This window comes from Rhincodon typus, chromosome 6, assembly GCF_021869965.1.
Source record: "Rhincodon typus isolate 14 chromosome 6, sRhiTyp1.1, whole genome shotgun sequence".
NCBI lineage: Eukaryota > Metazoa > Chordata > Chondrichthyes > Orectolobiformes > Rhincodontidae > Rhincodon > Rhincodon typus.
The window spans coordinates 18,856,090-18,869,827 of record NC_063337.1 but is presented as its reverse complement, the minus strand read 5'-3'; the positions used below and the strand labels follow the sequence as shown (position 1 = coordinate 18,869,827).

Here is a 13,738-nt window from a genome sequence, read left to right as displayed (position 1 = left end):
CGGTTATAGCTCAGAAGGAAATCCTCAGAGGCAAAAAGGTTGTGAACCTGATCTATAGATGAGAAACAGTTTACCGTAGATGCAGAAGTATGCCTTTCCCCACCTTGGATCTGTTCTGAAATTCAATCAGATAATGGCTGATATCCATGTTAACTTCAGGTACCTGCATTGAATCTGTAACTCTTAATACTCTTACCTAATAAACTCACCAATCTTAGTTTTAATCTTAGCCTTTTGGGGAAAAGGAGTTCCAGATTTCCATTACTCATTGTGTAAAGCAGTGACAACACCCCAAATAGCTTAGCTCTAATTTTAAATTCATGGCCTCTCATTTGAGATTCACTCACCAAAGGAAGTGGTTTATCTCCATTTGTCCTCTCAAATGTTTTAATTATTTTAAATATCACTAATAGATTCCCCTTTTAATCTTCTATATTCAAGGGAATACAAGCCTAGTCAATGCAACATATTCTCGTTTCCCAGTATCATTCTCATAAAGCACTAACATAGTGCTAAAATACTGCAGATGCAGGAGATCAGAAACAGAAACAGGAAATGCTGGATAAACTGACCAGGTCTGGCAGCATCATAGAGGAGACAAAGTTAACAGTTTTAAAGTGTTATATTTGTGACGGCATAGTGGCTCAGTGGTTAGCACTGCTGCCTCACAGCACCAGGGACCTAGGTTCAATTCCAACCTTGGGTGACAGTTTACACATATGTAAGTGTGCGTTTGCTCTGGTTTCCTACCATGGTCCAAATATGTGCAGGTTAGCTGGATTGGCCATGCTAAATTGCCTATAGTGTCCAGGAATTCCATTCCAGAAATGTGTAGGTCTGGTGGATTAGCCAGAGGAAATGCAGGATTATAGGGTAGAGGTGTGGGTCGGGTGGGATGCTGTTTAGAGGGTTGGTGTGGACTTGATGGGCCGAATGGCCTGCTTTCACACTATAGGGATTCTATATTGAAGTTGGAGCTCTTCATCCTAGTAAATTCTGTGCTGTACTCCATCCAAGGCCATTACTTCAGGAGGTATGGTGCCCAAAACTGAATACAATACTCCCAGGCAACAAGGTGCAGGGCTGGATGAACACAGCAGGCCGAGCAGAAAGGCTGATGTTTCGGGCCTTGTTGTCTCGGATTCTCCAGCATCTGCAGTTCCTACTATCTCTGATACAATACTCCCAGAGCAGGTCTAACCAAAGCTCTGAATTGCTCTACCTTTGTACTTTGGCCCTCTCAACATAACTATTCCTTTTACAAATGTTTACACTTGTTTATTAACATTTAGTGATTTCTGTACTTGCATTGCTAACTCTGTCTGCTCCTCCAGTTCCTAGCTTCTCACCATTTAGAAAATACACTGGTCTTCCTTCCTTTAGTCCAAAGTGGATAACCTCACACTTGCCCATTACAGTTCTGACTACTCACTTAAAATGATGTTTTGTAATGTTCCACTCCTTCCATACGAAACACTGTGCTATTTACTTTATTTTCATTAGCTAATTTCGAGATACATGTCTCTATTCAGTACAAAGTCATCTGAAACATTGTGGAAAATAGTTTCCAAATCCCTGGAAATCACCATTGGTAACATCCTGCTAATTGGAGTACGTACTTATTATACATGCTGCATTTTCTACCTCCTAATCAATTCCCTATCGAATCCAATAGGTTGCCTCTTAGTCCAACAGGTTGCCTCCAAATCTGTGCACTGTCATTTCTTTGTTAATAGTCTGTTATGTGAAAACTTGTTGCATGCCTTCTGGTATTTCATAAATACACCATCCATTGACACTACCTTCTCAAACAATTCATCTAGGCTCATTAGACATTAAATTATCAATTCAAGCTGATGCTCTATGATTAGATCATGTTTGCCCAAATGTTCAGTGGTTAGAATAAGATGTAAGTATTTATTTACTTAATGTTATACAACTTTTTAAAATTTTCACACAGAATTAAATTAATTTATATTTGAAACAACAACTAGATCCCAAAAAATTATTTCTAGTAGATGTGTTTCAATCTTCCTAAAGGTTTCTATCTGTAACTGAAGTTCCACATCCTGAATTTGAATAAAGTGTGAAACATTACAAAATGGCAATCAGCACCCTTTGTTATAATTTACTAGTTTGAGAGAAACTAGCTGGTTGAAGTTATATTGCTGATAGAATTCCATCATGCCACCTAAGTGAGCTTTGTGACTCTTGGCAGCAATTAAAAAAATTACAAATTTACATTTAACTCATGTTTTCCATGAAAGGAGAAGCACTGAAATAAAAATAGTTTGTTGTTTATTAACTTCCATTCTGGTCACATAGTGAAAAGAGAGTACTTCCCACCATTGTTATTCATAGCATGAGTGAAACTTAATGTCAACACTTCCTTGGAGATAGCAGGTGTTAGTTACTCTGAAGTTCAGTTTGAAACATGAAAATATTGCAAGCATGTAAAAGAGACAATACTCCTCCAAAGCATTACATAACCGTTGTTACAATTCCATAACATTGGACAAGTCAAATCCCAGAATGAAATGTACCCTTTTTTTAAACTTAAGTGATGGTCATTTACAGCAACATAGCCACACAAGAGTTTCTATAAAAACACAAGTCTATTACAAAAAGAAGAAATAAATTAAAAAGCAAACTATTAATCTCAACAGGAATACCAAAGGTTTACTTGGGAGATGCAAAAGCAAATAACAGAAGCAAAGAGGCACAATGAGAAATATTTGGCAGCTAACCTAAAGGGAAATCGTAAATTCTTCTCTTGGCATACAAACAGAAAGAGAATGGTTAAAGGAGGAGTAGAGCCGATCAGAACCAAAAAGGGGATTTACACACGGAGGCAAGGATCATAGCTGATGTGTTAAATGAACACTTTACATCTATCTTCGCAGAAGAGTGCTACCCAGGCCATGGTGATACAGGAGGAAATCCTGTCACCAGAAAAGTTCAAAATTAATAAGGAAGAAGTCTTGGATAGATTGTCGGTAATTAAAGTTGACAAGACACTGGGACCAAATGAGAACTCAAAGGATTTTGAAGGAAGTGAGAGCAGGAATTGTGGGGGCATGGGCCATAATCTTAGTCTTCCTTGGACTCGGAGGAGGTGCCAGAAGACTGGAGAACTGCAAATATTACTGCACTGTTGGATTAATAACTTGTAAACTATTTTATTGAATGAAATCTTTACTGCTGAAAACATATTTAAAATGCAAAATGTCATTCCAACAAGAGTGATTTTTCAGTCATTAGATTAAGCTGACAATTCCTACACCTTACACTGAAGAAATGTAAAACAATTGCATTTCCCCAACTATTTTAAAAGTAGAATGCCACATCTTTTATAAAGGCTCTGTTACAAACCTAATTATAAAATACCTGACAGAGAACAGATTTACACGATAAATTTTGCAGTCTGCACAGATCTATGCCTAAGGATTATGGCCCTTTCCCTATTGGGTGTGTGTTTCTCTCTTCTCCACAATTATCTTCCCTTAATGGACCATTAGATAAATAATACCATCTATTTTTCACTAAACTAAGGATGTAACCTCTCCTGTTATATTGGTGAAGAGGATGCTGATTTAACATACCTCACAGCAAAAGGCTGGCACAGTTACGAGTACCATATTGTTGTCAGTTGCACCCTTTACTTTCTTACTGATGTTAATTGCTGAGGATTTGTTTTTCTAGTACAACTGCTATGTGGTCCACTGAGATGTTGATGTTCCTTTGTAGAAAACTTCAATATTCTGCAACATTATTTCATCACAAGCAACAGTACTTGATTTCAAGGATCCTTTTCTATCCTGTATTCACATTGGTATTAATGGAAGTCACATTAATATTAATGGAAGAATCTGTGCTGCTTACCACTTAGATGTTCACTTATAAAGGACTGCTTTTGTTATAAGCATAATTCTAAATTACACATTTGCTGCCTTCTTCTGGCTAAAGTAATTACTATCTAAGCAAGGGAACGGAAATAACTCGATTTTGATTTTCAAAAGTAAATGCCAGTGAGGGAATCGTGGAGGACCTGATGCTCAACAGGAAGAAGGGCATCCAAAAGCGGGCGGTAGTGAGAAATGACTGGGAAGGATTCTGGGATTAGATGGCTTGCTCAGCACAACTGAGAAGGGGATCACAGAGGACCTGGTGTCAAAGGACAGGGCTCTGGGAAACCTTGTGATGTGTGGCGTTTAAAATATGGGAGGTTTTGGATCCACAAAAAAAACCAGGGCAGTCACATTTGTACGAAGTGATGGATAGTAGCAGTCTTTGAACAACATGTGACTGATTTGGAGCAGTGACTGTCTTCACTGCACACTATACAAGGAGAGAGGTTCAGTCCACATTGTGTTAGGCAGGCAGGAAGGAAGGAGTGTAGAGGTGACAGGAGAATGGGTGACTATTTGTTGAAAGGAAAAAAGACAGCAGGTCCAGGAAACCCAGAACTCCTTGGAGCTGTCTAATAAGTATGAAATGTTAGACGCCTATTTAGTGAGCAATACGACTGAGTTGGGGGTGGATGACTCAAGAGTAAACCACAATACCATTGTGCCCGAGGCTACTCTGGGAAAAGAGAGAGAAGACAGATTAGAAAGGTAACTGTATAGTTTGAGGGATAGATAGTCTAGTTTGCAGCTGAGATTGAGAGTCCCATATGGTCCGATGCCTCCTGGATGCAAAGGTTCAGGACATAATTGAACGGTTGGATAAACTTCTGGAAAGGGAGGGTGAACAACAAGTGGTTATGGTTCATAGGGAGGGACAGTTTGGAGGTATTTCTGGATCAGGTTAGGGAGTAGATTGAAACACAGGACCTCCAGGGTAGTAATCTGAGAAATATTACCAGCATTATGAGCTTTATCATTTAAGCAAAGGCAGGTCAGGGAGGTAAATACGTGTCTTGAGGAATGGTGCAGAAGGGAGAGGTTTAGATTTTTGGGACAGGCAAGAGCTGTTTAAAAAAATTGGGCTTCATCTGAGAAGAAATGGAATTAATCCCATGGCTGAGAAAGTAAATAGTGTAGTGGAGATGGGGGTCTGGTGGGATTGCTAAAAAGGAAGATGTAGCAGTCTTGGTCAAAGATAGCATTGTAACCCTTGAACAAGATACAGTTTCTGAATTAGAATCTATATGGTTGGAGCTGAGAAACAGGAAGGGTGTAGTGACCTTGTTCAGTATTTAATATAGATCTCCAAATAGTGGGAAATGGAAGAGAGCATTTGTAGACACACTATACAAATCTGCACGGCAAATAGGATTGTGGTAGTTGGTGATGTCAATTCCCCTAGGTCAGACTGGGAAAAAGGTGGAGTGTGGGGCACAGAAGAGGAAAGATTCCTGGAACGTGTACAGGATAACTGTCTGGAACATTATATTTCCAGTCCTAACAGGGAGGAATTTGTGCTGAACCTGGCACTAGGAAATGAAGTAAGCCAAGTGGAGAATGTCACAGTTGGGGAACATTTGGAAAACAGCACTGATAATATATTAAGGTTCAAAATTAAGTTGGAAAAGGATAAATATCAGTTAAGAATTAAGATCCCACACTGGAAAAGGGCAGATTTTAGGGGTCTATAAGTTTAACTGGAGCAGGTTGATTGCAAAACACATTTTGGTGGATAAAACAGTGGATGAAAAATAGAAGAATTTCAAAAGATAAATGAATAGCGTACAATCTAGGAACGTACCAATAAGAAATAAGTACGAGGTATCCAAAGCTAGGGTACTCTGCATGACTAAGGATATTGATAGTACAGAAGAAAGAGAAGGCATAGGATGTATACCAGAATAATAATAGCAATATAAATCAGGAAGAATATTTCAGAGGCAAGATAGAAGTTAAGACTAAGAGGAAGTATGAGGAAAGGATGGCAATCTGTGTTAAAACAAATGATAAGATGCCCTTCAAACATGTTAATAAATAGATTAGCAAAGAATGGGGGTGGGGGGGGCATAAGGAACAAGCTGAGTAAGCTGCTCACTGAAGCAAAGGGTATGGCAGAGCTACTAAATGACTACTTTGTCCCTGTCTTTCCCAAATTAGAAAACATGGGTGTTGAGCAACTGAGCAGTTGCAAAGAAAGATGAGGTGCTAAAAAGACTTGTCAGGCCTGGATGGGATGCATCCTAGATTGCCAGTCAAGCACTTGTGAGGAGTGCAATCCCAGCATAGCTTGGTGCTCATAGCTGTGATGTTGAACTGTTAATGTTTTTTTTTGTTTTTTCTACTTTTTACTAAGAAGCCTGTAACATTTAACTTTTCAAAGTTTTCTTTATTTTTCTGCTTTGTACCAAGATTCTGTATCTAGGTACCTTTGTACCTAAAAGGGCACCATAAGTGGTAACTTGTAAACTTTTCACTGTACTCATGTGAGTACGTGACAATAAACCTCAATCAAATTGCAGAGGCATTGAGGGAAATTTTCCAGGTTTCTCTAAACACACCGTTAGCTCTGGGGACTGGAAATGTGACACAAATGCTACTTAAGGCACAAACAAATTGGCATAAAACAAATCAGGTTTGCGGTAGAGATGTTGGCATAGTGGTATTGTCACTAGACTAGTAATACTCTCCCAGTTTTGGCACAAACCCCCAGATGTTGATCAGGAAGATTTTACAGGGTTGAGAGGGCTACGTTTACTGCTGTTGTTTCCAGTGTCTTAGTCAATGCCAGGTGGTGCATCCAGTTTCATTCCTTTCTTGGATTTTTTAAATGTTTGATACAACTGAATGATTTGGCAGGCCATTTCAGACAGCAAGTAAAAGTCAGCCAAGGTCAGACCAGGTAAGGATGGCAGTATTCTTAAAGGACATTAGTGAACCAGATGGGATTTTTATATGACAATTGACATTGGTTGCATTGGCAACATTAGACACTTAATTGCAGATTTTATTGACTTCATGTTCCACCATCTGCCATGGTGCGACAGGAACCTGGGTTCTCGGAGAACGATCTAGATATCTGGCTTATTAGCCTAGTGACAATACCATTACACCACTGCCTTCCCCATAAATTGGAACAGAATACCTAGACATTTTCTTGCTCCTGGTCGCTTAAATTTCTGGTCAATAATGATCCCAGAATGCTGACAGCAGGGAATTCAGTGATGATAATTATGTTGACTGTTAAAGAGAGATGATATTCCATTGGTCATCATCTGGCAACAATATAAATAACACTTACCACTTATTAGCCCAAGCTGGATTGTTATCCAGCTCTCACTGCTTGCGAACACAGACTTACGCTTGTCAGGCCATCAGTTCACATGTTCCATACATCATTGTTTTTATCTTGTTTAAAGTATTTCTATGTACTATTTCTTGGATGCTATCAAAGCCTCAATGCAACCAAGAGATTTATGGAACTATTGTAATTATGGTGCTGATAGGCATTAGCCAGTGTCACATGTGGCTAATTAGCAATTCAGTCTTGGCAAGTAAAAAACATTATTGAACATGTGATCTTAATATACAAACATTATTGAAGCTTTGGCACTGATTAATTGAGAAAGGAATGGCCATTCAATTATCTGGACATTAAAAAAATAAGCATAATGAACAGTTCTGACACTTATGACGAAGGGAAGCAGCATCTACCTGTTTTGCATGCAGCGCACAAGGTAGTTCTGATGTATAACTCTGCAATGCAGTGTTTCACAAATTCAGGATGAATAAAGTTTAAAAACTGCATAAGGTTAAAAGATAAGGCTTATAAAGTAGCTAAAAATAGTAGCAAACCTGAGTAGTTGAAGGATCTTAGAATAAAACAAAGGATCAAGAAACTGATAAAGAGAAAATAGAGTATGAATGTAAACCAGCAAAAAAAATTCAAATGAACTTTATTGATGCATTAAAAAAAAATCTAGCTAAGACAGAGATAGTAGGAACTGCAGATGCTGGAGAATCTGAGATAATAAGGTGTAGAGCTGGATGAACACAGCAGACCAAGCAGCATCAGTGGAGCAGGAAAGCCGACGTTTTGGGCCTAGACCCTTCTTCAGAAATGGGGGAGGGGAAGGGGTTTCTGAAAAAAAGGGGGGGGGGGGGGGGAAGGCGGATAGAAGATGGTTAGAAGAGAAGATAGGTGGAGAGGAGACAGACAGGTCAAAGAGGTGGGGATGGAGCCAGTAAAGGTGAGCGTAGGTGGGGAGTTAGGGAGGGGATAGCTCAGTCCAGGGAGGACGGACAGGTCAAGGGGGCGAGATGAGGCCATAAGGTAGGAGATGGGGGTGGGGCTTGAGGTGGGAGGACGGGGTAGGTGGTGGGGGGTGGGAAGGACAGGTTAGGGAGGCAGGGACAAGCTGGGCTGGTTTTGGGATGCAGTCAGGGGAGGGGAGATTTTGAAGCTTGTGAAGTCCACATTGATACCATTGGGCTGCAGGGTTCCCAAGCGGAATATGAGGTGCTGTTCCTGCAACCTTCAGGTGGCATCGTTGTGGCACTGCAGGAGGCCCAAGATGGACATGTTGTCTGAGGAATGGGAGGGGGAGTTGAAATGGTTCGCGACTGGGAGGTGCAGTTGTTTAGTGCGAATCGAGCGTAGGTGCAGAACACCTAGCTAAGACAAACATGTAGAGTTGGAAGAATTCATAAAGAATAGAGGAATGATAGAAAAACTAAACCATTACTTTGTGTGTACTCCCAGAGGAAGATACAAGATATCTCCCAGAATCAGAGATTTAGAAGGAACCAGGGAAAACGCAAAATTGAAAGAAATTAGTATGTGAGACAGTTGAGTTAATGAAATTAATTGAACTGAAGTCGGTAAGTGGCCTAACATCCCACAACCCAATATGTTCAAAGAGGTAGCTGTAAAGATAACTAACGTATCAGTGATCATCTTCCAAAATTCTATAGATTCTGAAAGCTACCTACAGATTGATCTAACTTATATAATCAGCATGGATGGGTGAAAAGGAAATTATGTTTCACAAAACTGGCACCTTTGAGGATATCATCAGTACAATTCACGGTGTTCGATGGAGAGGAGTTGGTGGGAAAAGTATAGTTTGAGTTTTGGAAGGATTCTGAGAAAGGACCCCACAGAAGGTTGGTTAGCAAAATTAAAGCATGTGAGATATGAGGTATTATTCTGGCAGGGTCAGTGAGAACAAGCAGAAAATAGTAGGAATAAACAGATCATCTCACATTGACAGGCCGCGACTAGCAAGGTACCACAAGGATCCAGACTCTGGTTCAGAATACATCGATGAATTGGAGGTAGAATCAAATGTAATATTTTCCAAGTTTGCAGATGACACAAAGCTAGGTGGGAATGTGAGTTTTAAGAGAATTTGGACTGACGGTGACTGGGCAAGAACATAGCAGAGGAATGTAAAGTAGAAAAATGTAAGGGTATCCACTTTAGTAGGAACAACAGATGTACAGAGAGTTTCTTACATGATAAAAGAACAGGGTAAATGTACCTTATTAATAAATCACAGAAGCCTAACAAGCAGGTGCAGCAAGCAATGTAAGTAGCTAATGGCATATTAAGTCTTCATCACAAGAGGATGAGAGTACAGGAGTGATAAAGTATTGCTTCAGTTGTATAAAAATACTAGACAGATAGCATCTGGAGTAGTGAGCAGCTTTGGTCCCCTTACCTGACTAAGGATTTTATAGCAATTGAAAATTCACCAGACTTGTTCACAGGATGGCAGGGCTGCCTTATGGAGCGATATTAGCAAAGCTTAGCCTGTGTTCTCCAAAGTTTCAAAGAATGAGTAGCGATTTAATTAGAACCTACAAAATACCTAAAGGAATAGACAGGGAACATAATATCAGAAAAAGGATTTAGTCAATCAAGACTGAGATGAGGAGAACTTTTAACTTTGAAATTCCCTAACCCAAAGGCTGCGGAGGCTCAGTCATTGAGTCTATTTAAAGCAGAAATTGAGAGACTTCCAAATACCATTTATGTGGAGGGATATGGGAATAATGTGGGGGAAAGACACATTGATGTGGATGATCAAGCATCAATGGTCACACAAAGTTACAGCATATTTAGTGGATTGAAGGGCATATAAATCCATGCCACAATTCCAAATATAGGTGAGCAGGAAAGGCTGTAAAAGGATCAGATTGAATTTTGGCAAATTTTTAAGATAAACATGAAGATACATGACCTATTGTTTGCAAGGCATTTTTACTAAAATTAGAGCACTTGGTTATAAAGAACAATACAGCACAGAAACAGGCCCTTCAGCCCTCCAAGCTAAGGTTGACATATTTTGTCCTTTCATACTAAAACTGTCTTTCCTTACAGGATCCATATTCCTCTGTTTGCCCAGGTGCTTCGTGAATGCTGACATTGTGACTGCCTCCTCTGGCATTATGTTCCAGGCACTCCGCATCTGGAATAACATTATTGCTGTAGATCTACCTGTGGCTAGTTAGTTAGGAAATTGCTGGATGTAAGGTATCAGTTTGGTATTGTTAAGTTAGAAGTGTGTTTAAGCTCCATTTATTACATTATGAATACATTTCTGGAAGTTCAATCAAGATATTGTCTATTCAAATGAACATAAACAATGCCATATCATTATTATGAAAGTGTGTCCTGGTCAATAAGGCAACCAAATTAAAAAGTGAACTACCAATTAGTTCACGTGCTTTTTGTTGAGCCTTGCTAACAAGTGACAATTTCTAAAGTACTTAACTGTGACACACACCAAGATGTGTGAAAGAAATAAATGCAGTTTCTTTCTGTACATAGAAAGTATATATCAGAGCATTCAACAGTATTTATCTTTCAATTAAATGTTACACTGCAGTTCACATCCATGTACAAAAAAAAGTAAAATAATTAAGACTTAATTGCCCCTTTTCAAAACTAATTACAATCAAGCAGTAGTTTATTACAAAATGGTATATAGCATTTGCAATATTCATTCCCCAAATCTACCTAGAATTCTTTTGTGTCATTAGAATATCAGCAAAATCCATTAGTTTTGTAGAGGGAAAGCAGAGTTAAGGTGGAGACCAGTGACTCTTCTTCAGAAGTTCTGTTTTATTCCATTAACTCTGTCCTGCATGCAATATAAGAAACTACCTCAAACTGTCAAATTCAAATTTTTTAAAGCTTTTCAGTGATTACACCTCTCCCTGTAATATAAGCAGCTTGATGTTTAATATAGGAAATGAACAGCTGCTGAAATTTATGGTAAAGATACTTGCATCATTTTTCTCCCTCACTTGTGTCAATATAATCTTAAAGCCATATCAAAAGCCAAGTGATCCAAACAATTGTATTGCATAAACAAAATTAACTTGAATTTAAAAATGATTCCTTTACTAATTTCTCATACAAAAAAAAAGAACAAACATTGAGAACTGATTTTCTAAATCAAATGAGAGAACTATTTTATTCATTATTCAAAACATTGATCTGAAGCCATCAATACACTTAAATTTAGCAGTATCTTCTATTGCACTTGAATTGTTAATATCCTTTTCTTCCTCTGAACCGAGTTCTGTTATCCAGCTTAAAAACAAAATTCATTGGAAATTAATAAAATACAATGTTATAACGATGAAACATTATACTCCACGAGTTTCCCTCCAAATTCGCAACCAGTTTTTACACTATAATAGAAAAAAGGTATCAATGGAATAAGCCTGTTATATTCTTTATTGAGAAGGCAGTCTGAAGATCAACATTTTGAGCATATCTGCTCTGTCCTTAGGGTCACACTTCAGTTATCATTTCCTTGCCAATCCTATCTCACTTTTAAAAACTTGTCAATTCAGAAATCTGGAATTTGCAGTGAGCTCTTAACAATGTTTCCTTTCAGGTCACTGATGAGAGATGCAACAGTTTCTGAGGCAAGCATTTTAACTCTCCTGCCATGCAGCAAATTGTAGCATTCTGTAATGAGGATTACAATTGTCGTGCTACAGTAACATGATCAAGTTGTACAAGCATTCACAGTAAAAATTGCAAACAGGTGATCACCAAATGAGTAGCATGAAAACAAGCCATTTTTAAAACATTTTTAAAGCAATAAATAAAGATTGGAGTACATATGTAGAGAGACAGACTAAAATATTCTGAAGTTTTAAAAAATCTAATTAATAATGATCCAAAGACAATTATTTTTCAAGCTCAGGCCAATTAACCAATAATAATTACTACTCATGCACTGTTAAAATCCTGGGTACAACTGTTATAGGTTTCTAATAACTTCACTACAGTGAAGAAGGGAAGTCTTCATCACAACTTGACTGCCTACATCAATACGGTTGGGGGAGACTGGCAATTTAGCCTGCAGTGAGGCCAAGAGTAACAGACCGTTACTTTCACCATTTCTGCAATCCACTTGCCACATGCTAAATCCTGAAGATACAATTAGTTTCAGATGGGTAAAGATGGCAAACACAGTTTATTTTAAACCCTTTCTTCAACATCTTACTAAGGCTACAATTTCAGAATTGCCAACATGATTTTGTGGGCAACAGTCACCAAATTAAAAACATAAACATGCCAGATAAGATCCAAGACAGTTGGAAGATTGGCAATCACTATTTGTAAGAAGTTGCTTTGGAATGTTGTGAAATCCTCCAAAAGAAAGGTGCAGTAGTGTTGTTATGGATTAAAAAAAACCACTAAAAAATGGCTATTTAAAGGTTGATACTTACCATTGATCTTTTACATTCAAAGAAAGTACGTTGTAAAGCTGTGCAATGTCCTTCTTTTAAGCACTGTTTTGGTGTCTTTCCTTCCTACTTGAAATACAAAGGAGTTAAAATTTAGGTGTATTGGATTAGATTTGACTGTTTGCTAAATAAGACATTAAGAGAGGAAGTCCAGTGACTATGGCATTTTGAGAGTAATTTAGACAGGTATTGCTTCCACAGATATACTAACGTAATTGCTAATGGTTTGCACTCAGGAGATCTTGCTTTGCCCCATTGAATCAAACAATGGACAGGGCACAGAAAGGGATTATCTAACAAAGCCCCAGGTCCCTGGTATCATTTGGCAGTCTCCTTTGCACCCTTTCCAAGATCTCAAAATTCTTCCTAAAATGTGTGATGTCTAGAATTGACTAACATCATACAAAAAGGTTCAGCATACTACCTACTGAATATTACCAACACATTGGTTTGCTTTTGCACATTCAGTTTCTTTTTTTTGTATTCCATGGCTTCAATTACAAAACCAAAAATGCCACATACTTTTCACCAGCATTTAGAAGAATTTAATCAGCTGATTCTTATGATATTATAAACTAAGCAATGAAGATTCTAACACATTATCAACATCAGCTGCACAACCTTATACTTAGTGCCACATACGTGTTACGCAAACACATCAACGAAGCTCCTGCTATTAATAAAGACTGCCATCATTAGAACGACATAGTGCCCTTCGGGCCATGGTTTCTATACTGGCTTTTTGAAAGAGCTAGCTCATTAAACCCACTCTCCTTGCTTTTTCCAGCCCCATAAGCTTGTCCTTTTGAAAACTGCGGTCGAATCTGCTCGCTGCCTGGCAACTCGCAGTGTTTGGGGGAGGGGGAGAGAGAGAGACAAACAGCAAACACATCTCCCCTATGAATAAGCACACAGTGTTGAAGGTTTGGTGTCGTTCAGCACCTTCCGCACACAGTCATGTTCCAGTAAGCAGCTCCTCAGATCCTCCCTCACTCCGGCACACGCTCTGCCATCCTCCTCCTTCTCCTCATAATATTTCGGCATCACTGCGCCTCCGG

General features: G+C 38.7%; 2 protein-coding genes across 5 annotated transcripts in view; one reads left to right on the top strand and one right to left on the bottom strand.

Annotated features, from left to right (window-relative positions):
* Positions 1-13,738, top strand: part of LOC109938345 (inositol polyphosphate-4-phosphatase type I A) — a 184,937-nt gene that overhangs the window by 90,428 nt on the left and 80,771 nt on the right. The gene's annotated exons all lie outside the window — the stretch shown is intronic.
* On the bottom strand, positions 11,362-13,732 carry LOC109932248 (cytochrome c oxidase assembly factor 5). Its single transcript, XM_020531479.2, has 3 exons — positions 13,623-13,732; positions 12,663-12,746; positions 11,362-11,508 (listed from the first exon to the last, which is right to left on the bottom strand). Exons 1-3 carry the CDS (start codon positions 13,722-13,724, stop codon positions 11,467-11,469), a joined length of 228 nt encoding a protein of 75 aa, XP_020387068.1. The 5' UTR covers positions 13,725-13,732; the 3' UTR covers positions 11,362-11,466.

What these genes read in the sequence shown, in the direction of transcription:
- LOC109932248 (XM_020531479.2), bottom strand. Translation starts at nt 13,724, where the DNA reads ATGCCGAAATATTATGAGGAGAAGGAGGAGGATGGCAGAGCGTGTGCC. An exon ending in AACATGACTGTGTGCGGAAG is followed by an intron (nt 12,747 to 13,622) that starts GTGCTGAACGAC and finishes TATTTCAAGTAG; the next exon opens with GAAGGAAAGACACCAAAACA. An exon ending in TTGAATGTAAAAGATCAATG is followed by an intron (nt 11,509 to 12,662) that starts GTAAGTATCAAC and finishes TTTGTTTTTAAG; the next exon opens with CTGGATAACAGAACTCGGTT.